The 16,886-nt window shown below is 38.1% G+C and overlaps 1 protein-coding gene across 2 annotated transcripts; it reads left to right on the top strand.

Moving 5' to 3' along the window:
* Positions 1–72: 72 nt before the first annotated feature.
* LOC140171200 (mitochondrial outer membrane protein SLC25A46-like) lies at positions 73–15,969 on the top strand. Of its 2 annotated transcripts, none has more exons than XM_072194413.1 (6): positions 73–392; positions 7,452–7,552; positions 8,513–8,590; positions 9,472–9,572; positions 9,980–10,094; positions 12,109–15,969. In XM_072194413.1, the coding sequence occupies exons 1-6, from the start codon at positions 260–262 to the stop codon at positions 12,721–12,723; spliced, it is 1,143 nt and encodes a 380-aa protein (XP_072050514.1). In that variant the 5' UTR covers positions 73–259; the 3' UTR covers positions 12,724–15,969. The 2 variants fall into 2 exon arrangements, with proteins under 2 accessions (XP_072050514.1, XP_072050515.1); XM_072194414.1 differs by lacking the exon at positions 73–392 and adding an exon at positions 457–563.
* The last annotated feature ends 917 nt before the right edge of the window (positions 15,970–16,886 follow it).

The raw sequence follows: 16,886 nt of genomic DNA, 5'->3' as shown, positions 1-16,886 counted from the left end.
ACCAAAAAAATATAATGAAAAAGTATTTTCATATCAAGTAATTCAATAAAAATACATTTTATTCCATATAAAGTCTCACATTATATTGAAAATTGGTGTAGTTTTAGAGATTTTGTATTTTCGAAAAAGAAACACAGGGCCTTGTGTCAAAGGTCACAACCTCTGACCCCAATGTGACTTTTGGTAGCTCATTTTCATAATTTTTGCAGAGAAAAAGAGGCACAGATTGGGATGATAAAGTTGTTTTTCTTCAAAAGAAATGGCACTTAAAAGAGTTCCCGGGAATATTGAGGATGAACCCTCAACTGAGCCAAGGAGAGACCCGTTTGCAGAGGCGAAAGAGCAAGTTTTGGCGTCTGTAAAAAATGCGACGCCGCAACAACACGAAGCAGGTTGGTGTACTGTGTAGTATAGGAAATGATGTCACTCATCGTGACATGTCAGGTCAGAATATTTTAGGCTTACCTCATAATATCATTAGCAAAAGGGTGTTTGCAGAAATTGACAGGTTATCATGGATCCCAAATACGTCCTAGAGGAAAAAGAAGTTGAACATGTATCAGGTAAGCTTAATTTTAAAATAAACTGACAAAATTTGCAAACAATTTTAATTTAAAGCCTAATTTAGCAGAAACAGTCTCCCAAAAGTTTTGAAGTTGATTGACTGTCATTCTGATTTGCCATGGCATGGGCTATGAGGAAGATACAACTTTTTGTATCAAATCATGGTGGAGTTCTAGTTCTGCACTAGATTAATAGTAGACATGGTCAAAAACCCAGTAGACTTGATTTTGACCAATGTGGCAATGATGAACTTCATGAAGCCATGATCTGTGATGTGACAGATATAATCAAATGCAGTAAACCTTTGACAAGTGCGTATTGTAAAGCTGAATTTATACTCGATCGCTTTTGCAGAAAAGCGATTTTCACGCATGCTCATGCAATGTTTACTTACATTTCCAGAGCGTCAAGCCGCGGAGGCAAAAACGACGTCGCTTTTGCAAGTTGAAGAAATCTCAACTTCCCAGCGATATCGCTTGACACGTGAATGCGTCAACCAATCATATACAACCAACTGGATCTATTATTTTGCTAATTAATTTACCTTTCTCGATTTTTAACTTTTGGTGATAAATTAATTCAAAGCAATAATTATTGACAGCAACTCATGTTTTAAAAATGTATTTTGTGGCATTTAGAATATTTTAATTGTCGTCTGAAATCGCTATCGCCGTGGTAAGTATAAATGCAAAAGTGACAGGCGATGCATCGCAAAATTCGGCGATTGCAAATCGCTTTTTCAAAAGCGATTAATCGCATCGCTCGGCGATCGAGTATAAATTCAGCTTAAGTATACATCGCGTATTTACTGTGTTCATTGAGTCTGTGTTGTGTTGGACGCAATTGTCTCTGATTGGCTGCTGAGGCGATCTGCTGTTGCCGAGTGGAAATTTATGAATGAACTGTGCGCCGTACGCGTTGTTAGCCCCGAATTTTGAACTGTGTGCCGTACGCGTTGTTAGCCCCGAATTTGCAACATTACGGTAGTCGCGCTCGTCAAAGGTTTGCTGCGTTTGACTATAGTAGCCCTGACCCTGTTACGCAACTCCAGTAAATAAATAGCATCCACATGTTCGTTTGGCTTCACCTGAAGCGCTCTTGACAAATTGATCGCTGAAGTTGTGTCAAAATTATTTTTCATTGTACATCAATAGATGTTGATCACCAAAGCGGATGCACAGAGGGAAAAAGAGTAGTTTAGTGCAGAATGTAATACGCTGGCGAAGTTACGTAATTAATCGGATTAATTACCATAGCAATTAGTCCGAGGTGCTCTGACGATAACACTCCGATCGCCAGGCAATCTATGTTAGTATCGTCAGAGGAGGACTACCATAGGATTTAACGGGATCATTGCACTGCAAACAGATTGCCCCATTTTCTTTTACTTACTTGCGATGGCTTATTCCACGGTCTCATGTAGTCTCCTTCATCATATGAATATTTAGAGCTACATTTTAAACTCTCATTATGTCTAAATGCGTAGTATTTTAACGATAATCACAGGCACTAAATTGTTCAAAAAATTCGCTAAAATTTTTTACATAGTGCTATCACGCATGCGCGGAAGATTGGATTTTGCAATTGGATATCCCTGGGCGATATCGTAATTTGTTTCATTTCCACTCAGGCATGCACAGTCACGTATAGCCACTCAAGTTATTCCTTTTAATCTCAATTTAAAATTGCTTATGATTTTAATATTAAGATAATTCCCTTTTGTAATTATTATAATTATATTCTTTATATATAGTTTGTTTATTATTTTTTTTATGAGGGTTACTTAAAAGTATTTTTGACTGATATTTTTGGTTTTGGGTTTCTTTTTTTTTCTGATTGGGCCTACTAAAAATAAAATTGGTTTCCCCTCCCTTTTTGGTGCATAAAAAAAAAAAAATTATGTCACTTTTGGAAAAAATATAAATTTTCAAGAGTCGTCCGTGCCGAAATTCTAACATGATGATGAAGTTGTTTTTTCCCCGACTTTCTGCCATTAACTGATTAAGAAATACAGTTGAATTGATAAATAAAATATTTATCGCGATATAGGGCCGGCCCCCTAGGCCTATGCACAACTAGGCCTATTTATGAAAACAGCGTGCAGCAGGACTCTTAATATTAAGTAGGCCTACAACTATTGAAAACCACTGAACTATTTTGTGTCCAAAATTTAAAGCGCCAAACATCCGCACAAATAGTAGCATATAAACCCGCCAAAATGTAATTAAAACGGTAATATAACGCTCATTAGATCGGGTGTTGTTGTCGAACTAATTCTCCTAAAGCTCGTATTAAAAAGACAAGTAGGGCCTAATAAAAAGTTAAACTAAATGCTAAAAATTATGTAGGCCTATAGGCCGAAAAATTGTGTATTCTTGTCCTAGACACTCAACGATAAACCACTATAAAGTATGAATAAAAGACTGTTAATTGCCCAAGTAAATCAATTTATAAACGTTGAGGAAGTTGTTCATTTTGTCAGCACCTATATAACAAAGATTAAAATAACTAACCTGGCAGATTTCAGGATTTCCAAGATTTATTCTCTTATGCCGCGCTCGTCCAGGCCTGCATGTTATGCCGTCAAGAAAATCAACCCTAGGCCTACATTTTTCAACATGCAATATAATTCCAATGTGATAAATAGTGAACGTTGCATTGAAGATGAGGATGCTTGGACCATGGAGGTATATAAATAAATGGAGAATGATCTAGCCAAGCCTCTTTTGTACTACGTTGGTTATGACCAATTATTGTTGAATAGGCAATTTCAGGGGATATTGATTATGCTAAGCTGATAACATTGTTAAGTCTGTTTCACTGGTCATTTATTTCAATGGGGTGCTAAATGCAGTTACTTATAATGTTTATTGGAAAGTGCTCATGTTTCAGAAAATTTAATATCAAAATGTCATTTTCGCCAAAAAATTGCATTGAAATCAGTCTTTTTGAATAAAATGAACACCCTATCTGTAGGCCTATATCTGTGGTCATATTGTGACCCCTACATTTTGGTCATGATTCTTGAAAAATTAAATTAGGCTATGACCCCTATTTTTCTTTCCAAAAGTTATGCCCCCCGGTATAGGCCTATTTGGAACCCCCCTCCAAAAAAAATGATGGCCCCTAATAATATTAATAATCATTTAGGCCTAAATACTGATAATTATTTATTATAAAATGAGAAGTTTAATGATGATGAAAAGATTTTAGCTGAATTCAAGTACTTCCGTAAATTTTACTCGCTCTTAACTCAATTGGCCCAAATTGGCCCAACATAATTTTTTCACAATCGGAAGGTAAAAACGTTTTGCTTTCATTTGCACTATATTTGAACTCCCTCAGACCCCCTTAAAAGCTTAATATATGAACATGAAAACTAAGTATATTTGTCAAGTTACGGCACAACTAGTGTTGAAAACAGTTTCATAACTTGAGAACAGAACATCCAAATTTCATCGGGTTTTCGCACAATCATACATTGAAACTATAAGCTATCAAAACTGGCGACTTTGAACAGCTAATTGACTAGCTGACGCCATCATACCGCCCCTTTTACAAGCCTTCCGGCACGGGTCAATGTAGGGTCAATTCCTATGAGGACATTTTGGGAGTGACGATCAATGAACCATGGTAGAGTCTCATAACCATCGTGGAGATCAATAGCTTGGCTGAAGTGGCTAGTCATTCAAGTTTGGTGACTCATTGAATAGAGGTAATAGGATAATCTCCACTTAAGAGATTAGAATTCTGGCGATCATTCTCCATTTATTTATATACCTCCATGCTTGGACGATACAGATATTAAGCACATGTTAAATGGGGTGGGGTGTGGGGATGTCCCAGTTTGTAAAACAAGGGCAATTATTATTTGGCCAAAAATTTTTGGTCATCTGAGGTCAAATTAGTAAAAACTATCATATGCATGGGCATGAAGTGTAGAGTCAACATTTAGAGCCAAAAAAAGAGTAAAAACTGTCATATGGGCATGAGACTTGGTTAGTACAGTCAACATTTGGGCAATTCCAAGCAACATCATTCCGCAACGTGACTTTTGCACATGATTTCTTTTTAATGCAGCAGCCAATTAGGAAGGTGAATAGTATAATGCTATCTATTTTGGGTAAGTGAAAGATTAAGGGGGTACTACACCCCTGGCCAATTTTGTACCTATTTTTGCATTTTTCTCAAAAATTATAGCGCATAGGTGACAAGTAAGATATGTATATTATAGGGGCAAGGACTACAACTACTGCACTGAAAATTCAGCAACTCAAGGCAAGTAGGTATTGATTTATTGATCAAATTTTGGTTTTCCCTCATTTTTGACTGTAACTCCACAACTGTTGTCTGTGCTGAAATAAAATTGCCAGTGCAGTAGTTGTAGTCCTTGCCCCAATAATATACATATCTTACTTGTCACCAATGCGCTATAATTTTTGAGAAAAATGCAAAAATAGGCACAAAATTGGGCAGGGGTGTAGTACCCCCTTAAGGTGGAAGAAACTTTCCCAAACGACCCTAATTTGCATATGCAAACATCGCGTTGCGGAATGATGCTTGGAATTGCCCATTTAGAGCCAAATTTTTGAAGGTCATTTCGGGGTCACCAGAGGTCATTGGAGGTCAAATTATTAAATACTGTCATATGGGCATGAAACATGGTGGGTACAGTCAACATTTAGAGCCAAATTTTTTGAAGGTCATATCAGGGTCACCAGAGGTCATTGGAGGTCAAATTATCAAAAACTGTCATATGGGCATGAAACATGGTGGTACAGTCAACATTTAGAGCCAAATTTTTTGAATGTAATTTCGGGGTCGACAGAGGTCATCTGAGGTCAAATTAGTAAAAACTGTCATATGGGCATGAAACTTGGTGGATACAGCCACCATTTAGAATCATATTTTGGTAAGGTCATTTGGGGGTCACCAGGGGTCATCTGAGGTCAAATTATTAAAATGTTGTATTGGCATGAATTCTCTGTCGAGATTTGATCTGCAACTTAAAAAATTGGTTTGATTTACACTTATGGATTTATAGCAGTCAAGTTAGCTCAATCGATAAGGCGTTCGACTATGGTGCGAGAGGTTGCGAGTTCGAACCCTGGTGGTGTCTAGTATGCTCTCGTGGAAAATTAAGTTAGCTTGAAATTCCCTTGGACAAGGAACTCACTGCTAATTTGTCTCGTTGTAACCCGTGACGTAAACTCGGGAGCTGATCCTGGTTGCGATGGTTATTTGTGGAATGTCTAGGGTGTGCGCTCTTGAAGCAGCAAAGTCCCTGAATTGTTGTTTAATGGTTTATGGAATGATGTGGGGCCATAGTGGTCAGCGACAACCTGTAAAGTGTGCTGAGGCTTGTGGATCAAAGTCTAGGCGTTGTGCCTGTGCGTAGCGCACTATAAATCACTGCGCTTATGGATTTCACGTTCAAGTCATTAACTGTTTTGACCGTGATATCATCAAAATAGGAGGTATAATTTGCACTGTCCGCGAAATTTGGATAAAAGGGGTACTTGGGAAAATGCGATAAGTTTATGTCAATATTAAGTGTCATTGAATAGGGTGTTTGAAATTCTTGTCATTGAAAACCACAAAAAAAGTGGTTGTTTTTTGCAAAATTTTGTCCTCGATTATGTATGAAAAGTTGGGTAAATTTTGATGAAAAATCAATTTTTGCCAGGCTTATTGATAATAATCGTATGGTACTGCATATCATATGGATTCCCCACATCTCTTTCCCTCCTCTCCCTCTCCCCCTCTCTCTCTCTCTCTCTCTCTTTTTTCCTCTCTCTCCTCCTTTTTTTCTCTTTTTTCCTTGCATACTAGGGGGAGGGGTACCAAATAGGCAATTTTTTGCCAAGGGGCAATTCCCCCCTGCCCCCGGCATCATACACCACTGGTTCCCCCTCTCAAGTTGGAGATAGCACATTACCCATAATTTGTTTAATGTCATCTATGGTACATGTACTCGGTACAAAATCGCCCCCACCCCTGCCTTGGAAAAAAAATCCACTTTTTCAAAATCAGCACCCCCCCAACATGAAATCCTGCGTACGGGCCTGATGAGGGGATCTAACTCTCAAAATAACAAAATAAGGGGCTGTGCAACAATTATGAGCCCTGGGGAGGTCTGCAAACCTTAAATGGTCTAGAATTGTGTTGCGAGTGTAGCGAGCAGGAAAATTTGCATATTAAAGCGTTTCCGTACTGTTTTCCCCAACTGTATTAGGGGGCTGGCATTTTCTTCGGAAGGGGGGTCCCAAAATAGGGGGGTTATAGAATTATTAAGGGCTGGTGACTCAAAATTTTCGCGCGCTGCGCGCGCATTCTTTACCCTCACAATCGAAATGTGCGTACAATGTATGCAAAATTTTTACGCGCTCTGCACGCCTTCTTTACACTTACGATGAATATTTTAACACACTCCGTGCAATTACTTCGCGTTTTTTGGCGCACTCCGCGCCTTAGTTCCGGCAATGAATAATTTTTCTTGAGTCTGTGTAGGTGGCAGAAGGTGGGGGGGTCATAAAAATTTTCGACCCAAGATGGGGGGGGGGGGGCGTAAAAAAATTTGCCCGGGATAGGGGGTCATAAAAAATTTACCCCGTCACCGACATATTTGGGACCCCCTTCCAAAGAATGCCAGCCCCTTATGTGACTCGGGGGGTGTAAAATAAATTTCAAGAGTGAAATCAGTCCAAGACCATTATTAGGGGTCATACAATGTAAACCTAAAAGCAAAATCGGTCTTCTTGGGATTGGGAATGAAAACCAAGAGTCAAATAAATAGAAAACCTAAGAGCAATTGCAAGCATCAAATACTCCCAGCTTTAGATATTGATATTACTGATGCAATTATACTTTTTTATTTTCCTTTACAGAGAATATGCAGCGTTTTGCTGGATTTGGAATTGGTATTGCAACATTGTTGTCAGAGAATGTCCTTTGTCATCCTTTTATAGTGTTTAGAAGACAATGTCAGGTAAGCATAGATTTAGATCACAGCAAATAATAATAGATGAAATAATGTAAAACAGAATATTTTTGCAACATTTTAAACATGTCAGTTACATATCCCTACTGAGTCCCTACTGATGATCTCAAAGTTCAATAGCTCAATGGAAATAGGATACATTCAATATTTTACAAATAAAAAAGCTGTGGCTGATCTTTACCAGTGTTTACATAAAGTTGAAAATGCCACATGATGAATGGGAATGTGCAAATAATCCAGTGAAAACCATATACTGGAACTTCCTGTGCCAGTGCCCTCTGTGCCTGCAGACTAAGTTCTACATTCCACTGTATACTGAAAACAAAAAAATGTTGATGCCATGTTACACTGGAATGGGATATTTGAGTATGGGATGTTATGGGTTATCAAGTTACAAATTTATACATGCTGACATATGTGATGCGATCAAGCAAAATCAGTCGGAACTCGGCAATAATAAATTATAGGATAGTGAAAAGCATTAACAAAGCTGTATTTTGCAGAAAACACCATTGAAATTGAACAACCAGTTCCAAAGATATGAGCAATTAAAGAGTTTCCAAAACAAGAGGAAACATAAGGAAATATTACCTTTGTTTGGCTATATCTCAAAAGCAATATTTCCGAGTTCCGACTGATTTTGCTTGATCGCATCACATATGTGACACAATCAAGAGAAATGAGTCGGATGTCGCTAACATTGATTTTGAGATATTGGCAAAGAAAGTGTTCAAGTTCTTTTGTTTTATATTGTTTTTAGCGATTGGTAAATTGATGTAACTTTGCAAAGAAAAGTCGTATCAACATGGGGTTTTCATTTTCTGAAAGCTCTAAATGTCCTCTTTAGAAACATGTGTAAAACTCATTTTTGACCAGGGTCGACATGTGACGCATTCCCCTTGATCATGTCACATATGTGCATTTTGGTTTCATTTTTCTATTGAACAGGTCCACCAGCAAGCATACAGGTATCATTTGCAGCCATTTTCTGTTGTTCAGGTCATTGTGAACTTACAGCGACATCAAGTGAGTAGTAGTTTAATTCTTGTTGTAACCACCCAGGTAGCATGGAAAAAAAACCAGTTCAGCTGCAGTGAACTTGTGCTCATTTTCGTAAATAGCATGAAAAGCGTTTATAACATGTAATCTGGCCTACTTTTGTAAAGACCTCTTAAACCATTCAGCAGCTGATCGGAAATCTTTGGAAATTAGTTTATAAAAGTGGCATGTGCAGTAAACCTCAACCAGTCACCCACTGGCAACAGCGTGTTTGATGAGTGTGTGGCGTGGTATGATCATGTACCGTGTTGCTATTACTTGACGCAGGGTATTGAATGCCGGCTTCCACTGCATGGGTGAATACACATTCAGATCGCCAGAAATTAATTGGTTGAATATGTTTTGATGATCGCTTTGATCAGTGTTTTCATAAAAGTCCTCCTGAAAAGGTCTTTTATGAAATTTGGGATTTCACAATAGACCTTTTCTGGTTATTTGATCGTCTCAAATGTTTCAAATAAATTGTGATATCTGATTCAAGTTTTGAATGCCTTAATCCAGCAAACATGAAAATGTTTTAAGATGTTATAAAGGAATGTTATAAAGGCATTTTGGTCAAAAGGTTTTCATAAAATTTAGATTTCAGGTTATATAAAGGCCATGAAAACATTTTAAAACTGTATGAAAAACACTACAAAAAAATGTTGTCAAAATGGTATTGCAAAATATTTTTGGCATTATTTTTTTGCAAAATATTTTGTCAACAGTTAATAATATTAATTTATGTTAGAATGTTTTGCAGCAAAATTTGCTTTCTGAATGTTATAAAAATGTTTTACCCTTTATATAACCCGCCATGTAAAGGATTTCTGTAAAACGTTTGGCATTTGCTGGCTATTCTTTTACAGGGCTCTTTCACCATGTGGAAAGGCATTGGTAGTTCCTTTGTTGTTCAAGGACTCACACTGGGAACTGAGGCTGTCATCAGTGAAGTCACACCACTTTGCAAGTAAGAAGGATTTTCATTCTGTATAACCAACTTTTTTCCCTGATTATTCATTTTGCCCCATTTTAAGTAAAGCTTGAATCTATTTTTATTTTATATGTCTCATCCAATTGAAAACCAACTGGTTAATGATAACCACACAATTTGTGTTGCTAGACGAGCATGGAAAGGACAAGCCCTTGGAAATGTCCAGCCTTGGAATCACCATTTCTCATGAGGGCTATTATTTCTCAGCAGTGATAAATCAGTTTACCAGACACTGCATCAGAAAAACTTCATTTTGAATTTGAAAATGTGTGACCCTTTCTTGTAAAACTTAGTGCTACCCATATACACACAGATAAGATGTCACTATGCAATGTACAAGCATCATATTCTCTCTTATAATGTTTTCCTGATTTGATTTGTAGGGAGGTAACCAGATTCAGCACATTGAAGGAGGTGGCAGGACATTTGGCCCTGAAAGCTCTTAGTATAGCTGTGACTATGCCATTCTACTCAGCGAGTCTTGTGGAGTCTGTTCAGGTAAATATGGCAGTCAAGTTTTCACTAAAGAGATCTGACTTGGAAGGTCTGGACTGCACCATGTTTCTATGTCACTCATGGAGGGTTTAGTATATAATGTACAAGCTCACAGATGCCAATTATGCATCACAATCCAAAGTTGTAGATATACAGTAGTGTTACACACATAACTATTCTGAATTGGGACTACCCAAGTTTGATCTTTTTGGTTTTCATGCACCCCAATGCAACATGATAGGAATATAGACTATCTATCTGTAGTACCTTTGGTCTTTGTGAAGTGTTGGAATCTATAAATTACTTGAGGGAGGCTTTAAAATGGCCAGCATGCTCAAATGCAATTTCAACCGAAGAATCCCCCCAGCAAGCATTTTGATGAATTTGGTACCAGTCTTTTGGTTAGAGAGAAATGGAAACATTAACATCAGTTTGTAAAGCCCCTTAACCCTAACCCAACTAGGACTCACTAAAGCTCACTATTAAAACCGCTCTGCGTGCATGCATTCCACGGGACTTGATGACGCAATCAGACCAAGTCATGATATACCCAGGGAATCGCTGGCCGGGCCAACGCCACCTGTGTAGCTACATGCTGGGGATCTTCTGCGTGGCATGCGAGGGGTCCGAGGTTCGAATCCCGGGGGTGCCAAGTGACTTTCTTCTTCATCTTCTCTCCTTTTTCGTTCATTCTTTCCCTTCCGATAGCAAAAAACCACGGGTAGGGTTAGGGTTAGTGACCATGCATGTTTTTCCTATATGCCTCCTTAACCCTAACCCAACTAGGACTCACTAAAGCTCACTATTAAAACCGCTCTGCGTGCATGCATTCCACGGGACTTGATGACTTAATCAGACCAAGTCATATATACCCAGGGAATCGCTGGCGGGCCAACGCCACCTGTGTAGCTACATGCTGGGGATCTTCTGCGTGGCATGCGAGGGGTCCGAGGTTCAAATCCCGGGGGTGCCAAGTGACTTTCTTCTTCATCTTCTCTCCTTTTTCGTTCATTCTTTCCCTTCCGATAGCCAAAAAACCACGAGTAGGGTTAGGGTTAATGTATGTTGCATCCGCTTTCTTCTGTATTAGGTGTTTTGTTATACCGATATCTGGAGAGAGAGAGAGAGAGCCTTGCCGATTATGTCATGTTTCTCCAACCTCAAAACATTCATTAACCCTAACGCTCCTGAATACTACAAAATACTACTTGATATATGCGCTGTTCGTGCATGCATCCCACGTGGTGTGATGACGCAATCGCCCTAAGTGATATATAGGCACGGTTTCGCTGGCCAGCGAAGCCAAGACCCGTGGCAAAGTGTCGCCGACCGAGTGCTTGGCATGCGAGGGGTCTCGGGTTCGAATCCCACCCAGAGCAAACAACTTCTTTCCTTCTTTTCTCTCTTTATTCTTTCCTTCTTTCCCTCCCCGTCTTCAAAAAGCCCCTAGGCGGTTAGGGTTAGTTACCACTATCGAAACTCAGTATAGGCTTCCTTAACCCTAACGCTCCTGAATACTACAAAATACTACTTGATATATGCGCTGTTCGTGCATGCATCCCACGTGGTGTGATGATGCAATCGCCCTAAGTGATATATAGGCACGGTTTCGCTGGCCAGCGAAGCCCAAGACCCGTGGCAAAGTGTCGCCGACCGAGTGCTTGGCATGCGAGGGGTCTCGGGTTCGAATCCCACCCAGAGCAAACAACTTCTTTCCTTCTTTTCTCTCTTTATTCTTTCCTTCTTTCCCTTCCCGTCGCCAAAAAGCCCCTAGGCGGTTAGGGTTAATAAAAGATACTGCATCACCATTTTTAAGAGAAAAAAAAGTGTACTATAGGGCTATTCCAGTTGAAATCCATGACAACCCCTATGGAAGACATGGCCTTAATCTCCCACGTCATGTCTTCCGTAGGGGGTGTATGGATTTAAACTGGAATAGCTCATACCAAATTCAAAAGGGCTCTGCACACCAGCAACAGAAGCAAAAGTAATCTTTTACATTATTTTTTATTCACAGAGTGATATTGCAAGTGAGCGCCCAGGTGTGTTTGACTGCATCAAAGAAGGCCTATGTCGTCTAGTCGGTTGGGGCACACCGCAGACCACTCGTCTTCTTCCTATGTATGCCTTGCTCCTACCTACCGTCTCACATGGACTAGTCAAATACATCTTCACTTCTGGCATTCAGTACCTAGTCCAAGTGGTATTCCATGAAGCACAGAAACTGAGGCATCAGGTTGAAGAGGATGGGAACCCACCACCTCCACGCAGCATGATGGAAGCATACTTCCCAGAGTTGCTTGCCAGTTTTCTCGGCAGTCTATTTGCAGACGTGACTCTCTATCCTTTTGAAACAATACTAAATAGGTTACACATCCAAGGCACAAGGACTATCATAGATAATATTGATTACGGGTACAGCGTGGTTCCCATTAGTACGAGATACGAGGGATTCTCTGATTGTTTTCGGAGTGTCGTTAAAGACGAAGGAATGCTGGGACTTTATAAAGGATTTGGTGCTCTGATTCTGCAGTATGCCATCCATGCAGCGATACTGAAGTTAACCCATGTCATATATACTAGGTTGATTGAAGATTTATTGGTAGTAAGTAAGAAGAAAGAAGAAGAATAGAGTAAGAAATAGAACAATACAAGATATTTTATGTCATCAAGTGATATTTTTATTTAATTGTTTGAAACCCAAAAACAAATACTTCCAATATTTCACTTGTAGCACTGCTGCAAGGTTATATAACAAATCTGCAGTCCAGTCTAGAAAAACTGTGTTTCATTCAAGTGGAGCTTGTTTCAGCTGAGTCCATCAGAAGTTAGTGGTGAGATATTTGCTGCAGTTATGTAACAGCTGTGCAGGAAAGGTGTACATTGTACAATAAAGTGGCAAGTTTTCACAGAATTGGAGCAGAAAAATGGAAAACACAGAAAATGCAATTTAGCAAAATTAAGGTTATTTCCACCTAAATTGACAATGATGCCACATTGTTCTTTTCAATATATTAAAAATGCTGCTAATCCCATTTTGACCTTGTGTGTTCATGTACATATAATTGTAGAAATAAAATCTATAGTTCAAAAGGCAAGGTAATTCGACTTATGGTCAGGAAGGCAAAAGTATGGAAAGCTATTTGGTGGTATGAACCCTTTACTTCTTGGGGCAGCTTTTCTAGGAAGTTGACAAAATTCCCTAGAATTGGTGAATTTTAGGGATTTTTTAGAAAACAGAAAAAAAACCCACAATCTGACCTTTTAGAAAACTGAAAAATTGCCACTCTAGTGTACAATGTTGAGAATTATATTAGGGCTCTTACTAAAATGTCAACACACAGAAAGATGACAGAAATTGCCAACCACATGAATAATAACAGGATTTGCCACATACACAAAAACAATTGAACATACCAGGATTACTTCTACACAGAGTACATGTTCATCATCAGCATCTGCAAACTGAGAGTCTTATTAATACTTTTGCCAACTATCAGATTGTGTGAGCAGCCAGTCAGCAGCATTGTATAATTATGTGTTTGATGTTAGGTACACACATTTTGTAAAAGGAACCATGCTCCCTGTAGTCTGTATACCTTCCTCAAGTCAGTAAAGTAAAATCAAATTTTGAGAATTTCTGAAAAACTTAATTTTTGCAGGAATCTGTTATGCTAGTTGGATTCCCTGCATCATTTCCTTTCTGAAAATGTATACTTTTATATACTTCTCATTATTACATTTAGAGATACAATAAAAAAAACAATATCTAAATTACTGACACGAGAAAGGTATACAGACTATAGTCTGCTGCTTAGTGCAGTGGTACTAGAACTTGGAAGTTTGAGATATGAATAGTATGCAGATTATTTCAAATATTCAAAATTCATTATCCATTTATGACAAAAATTTATTTTAAATAATTTTGTTTTAATGTTGAATGAGTAACATTTAAAAGCACTCATAAATAGCATTGAATTGATAACATGTTTGGCATTTGTTCTTTTTATCTGCTCATTATTCCCCTATAATGGGCTGTTCCAGTTAAAATTCACACACCCTCGATGGAAGACATGACCTTAATCTTCCACATAAGGAGTGTGAATTTCAAATGGGGTTACTCCATCTGAAATTTACCCCCCTGTGTGGGAGTTTAAGGTCATATCTTCCATAGGGGGTGTATGGGTTTCAACTGGAATAACCCAATGTTTACAGTTATTTTATTTCAGAATATCAATTCTTAGTAGCTGTTTCGTTCATACAATAAACAGATACGATGCAATGAAAATCTATTGAACACTGATATGTTTTTTCTTCTGTCGCACATTACAAACACATTTTGTATGTTCTTCCTTCTTTCACGCATTGCAAGCAATGTAAATAGAGAAATACAATCTACTTCAGAACTTTACCAAAATATTCAAGTGGTTGTAAGACTTGATATTTAAACAAGTAGGCATTTATCTATTGGCTGCACAGTTATAGCAATAACTCATCAGGTTTTCTTTATTCAGTGCTCTATGGGCAAGTTGCTATACATGATCGCCAGGCTGAGAAACGGGCTAATATAACAGTAATTTTTATTTTCTTGCCCGAATTTTTTCGGGGGTGTCACGTCATCCGTGGTAGCCACACCTGATTATGTGAAGGTAAAAATTGATTGGCTGAGTGGCAGAAAGATATATCTCCATTAGCTGGTGTGTGTATGTATGATTGCATGGAAAACAACTTTTTACATCCATCCATCCATCCAGGAGTGAGTCAACCTCACCTCGGCTACGTCTCAACCATGTCATCTACGCGTGCATGCTCTATATCACTCACCTAAAGGCCCTGCATGCTTTTATCGATTGGCTCCAAACAACGGATTTGAACCGGTGTCCTTCACCGTAATCTTGGCGCAGTGCAGTCCATTCAATTAAATGTTGTCATCAACCTATTTGATCATAGTGTACTTGTTTTGTGTGTGAGATGAACTGTCGCGGTTGATTGCAATCATGCTTTTGTTGAATGCATTTGAGAAGTTCGCCATATTTACTGTATGATACATCATATACACAACCTCTATGAAGATATGTCTTTATGTCACTGAGCCAATGAAATAAACCTTTTGAGGCACATGTAAGCATACTTAGTCTTTTAGTGTGCTGTCAAATTGTAAATGTATTTTACTACTGACCAGTACAAACTGCTGTGTATTAATTTTGTGGTGTGAAAATCCTCAACCATTGCCGTCACCTCATGTATAGGTCATTGAGTTGTTCATGAACTCAACACTGCAGTAGTTCTAGCGAGCCAAAGTTTAATTCTGTTCCCTATTTAGGCTATTCCAGTTGAAATCGATACACCTCCTATGAAAGACATGACCTTAAACCTCCACACAGGAAATGTGAATTTCAAATAGTGTTACCTGAAAGGATGACTCCATTTGAAATCTACACCCCCTTGCGTGGGAGATTAACATGTCTTTCATAGGTGGTGGTGGTGGTGGAATAGCCTAATTTCAAGCAATGTTTGATGTCAAATGTGATGGCTGCAAATTCTTGTGAGAATCAAAATTCAGAGCAAAATTAATTTCCCTAAATTCACACCTGTTCCTCATCTTGCCAGATGAGTTTGTGAGAATCAATTTGGAAAAATTTGGAAAGTTGTAGAATTGCACCCTGAATGTCCTCATAAGATCAATCGGGTAAAAATGCTGGGTTGTAAATGTTTTTGTTTTACTATTCACACCAGAGAAACATGGTGGTATGTTGTGTTTTGAAAATTGAAGTATATAATATGAAAATGTTCATAATACAATCTATTTGAAGATATATCATGTGAAATTTATAATTAAACAATAAACAATGTGGAAATGACAATTTTCTCAAAAGAAGTTTGTTTCTGTGTAGTTTGTCATCAGAGAATACCCTGATAAAAATGACTAAACAAAAATACGTTTGTGTTGCTGATAACATATATTTTCCACGGAACAGTTGGTCTGCCAGATAAATATTGTTTTAATATATTTTTAATTCCAGTTGCTCTCGAAAAATTGGTCGGCCGCTTAATTATTTGACGTATTATAAACATTTTGGACAAGAGGATAAGTGCTTATTTCGAACACTGCGTGTAAACATTACAAGTATGCCAAAATATCAGGTCTGAAAAATATTAACCAATTTTAAGATCAAACAAATATTATAAGATCATACCTTATGGCATTAAGGTACGCACATTTTGTAAAGGGAAGCATGCTTCCTAGTCTGCTGCTTGGTGCAGTGATACAACATGTAGAACTCAAATTTTGTGACATGAATGGAACACAGACTATTTCTAATATTATTCAAAATCCCTTTATAATCCCTTTATGACAATTTGTTTTAAATAATTTTGTTTTAATGTATTGTAATATAAGCTTTAATGTTGAATGAGTAACATTTAAAAGCACTGAATTGTCAAAATGTTTGGCTTTTGTTCTTTTTATCTGCTCATATTCCCCTATAATGGGCTATTTCAATTGAAATCCATACACCCCCTATGGAAGACATGATCTTAATCTTCCACATAAGGAGTGTGAATTTCAAATGGGGTTACCTGAATGGGTGACTCCATTTGAAATCTACACTCCCTGTGTGAGAGATTAAGGTCATATCTTCCATAGGGGGTGTATGGGTTTCAACTGGAATAACCCAATGTTTACAATTATTTTATTTCAGAATATTAGCTGTTTCTTTCATACAATGAACAGATACGATGCAATGAAAATCTATTGAACATTGTTGTATGTTTTTTCTTCTGTCGCACATTACA

This window comes from Amphiura filiformis, chromosome 15, assembly GCF_039555335.1.
Source record: "Amphiura filiformis chromosome 15, Afil_fr2py, whole genome shotgun sequence".
NCBI classification, from domain to species: domain Eukaryota; kingdom Metazoa; phylum Echinodermata; class Ophiuroidea; order Amphilepidida; family Amphiuridae; genus Amphiura; species Amphiura filiformis.
This window is presented reverse-complemented; position numbering and strand designations above follow the sequence as displayed.

What these genes read in the sequence shown, in the direction of transcription:
- LOC140171200 (XM_072194413.1), top strand. Translation starts at nt 260, where the DNA reads ATGGCACTTAAAAGAGTTCCCGGGAATATTGAGGATGAACCCTCAACT. An exon ending in TGAACTTACAGCGACATCAA is followed by an intron (nt 8,591 to 9,471) that starts GTGAGTAGTAGT and finishes ATTCTTTTACAG; the next exon opens with GGCTCTTTCACCATGTGGAA. An exon ending in GAAGTCACACCACTTTGCAA is followed by an intron (nt 9,573 to 9,979) that starts GTAAGAAGGATT and finishes TTTGATTTGTAG; the next exon opens with GGAGGTAACCAGATTCAGCA.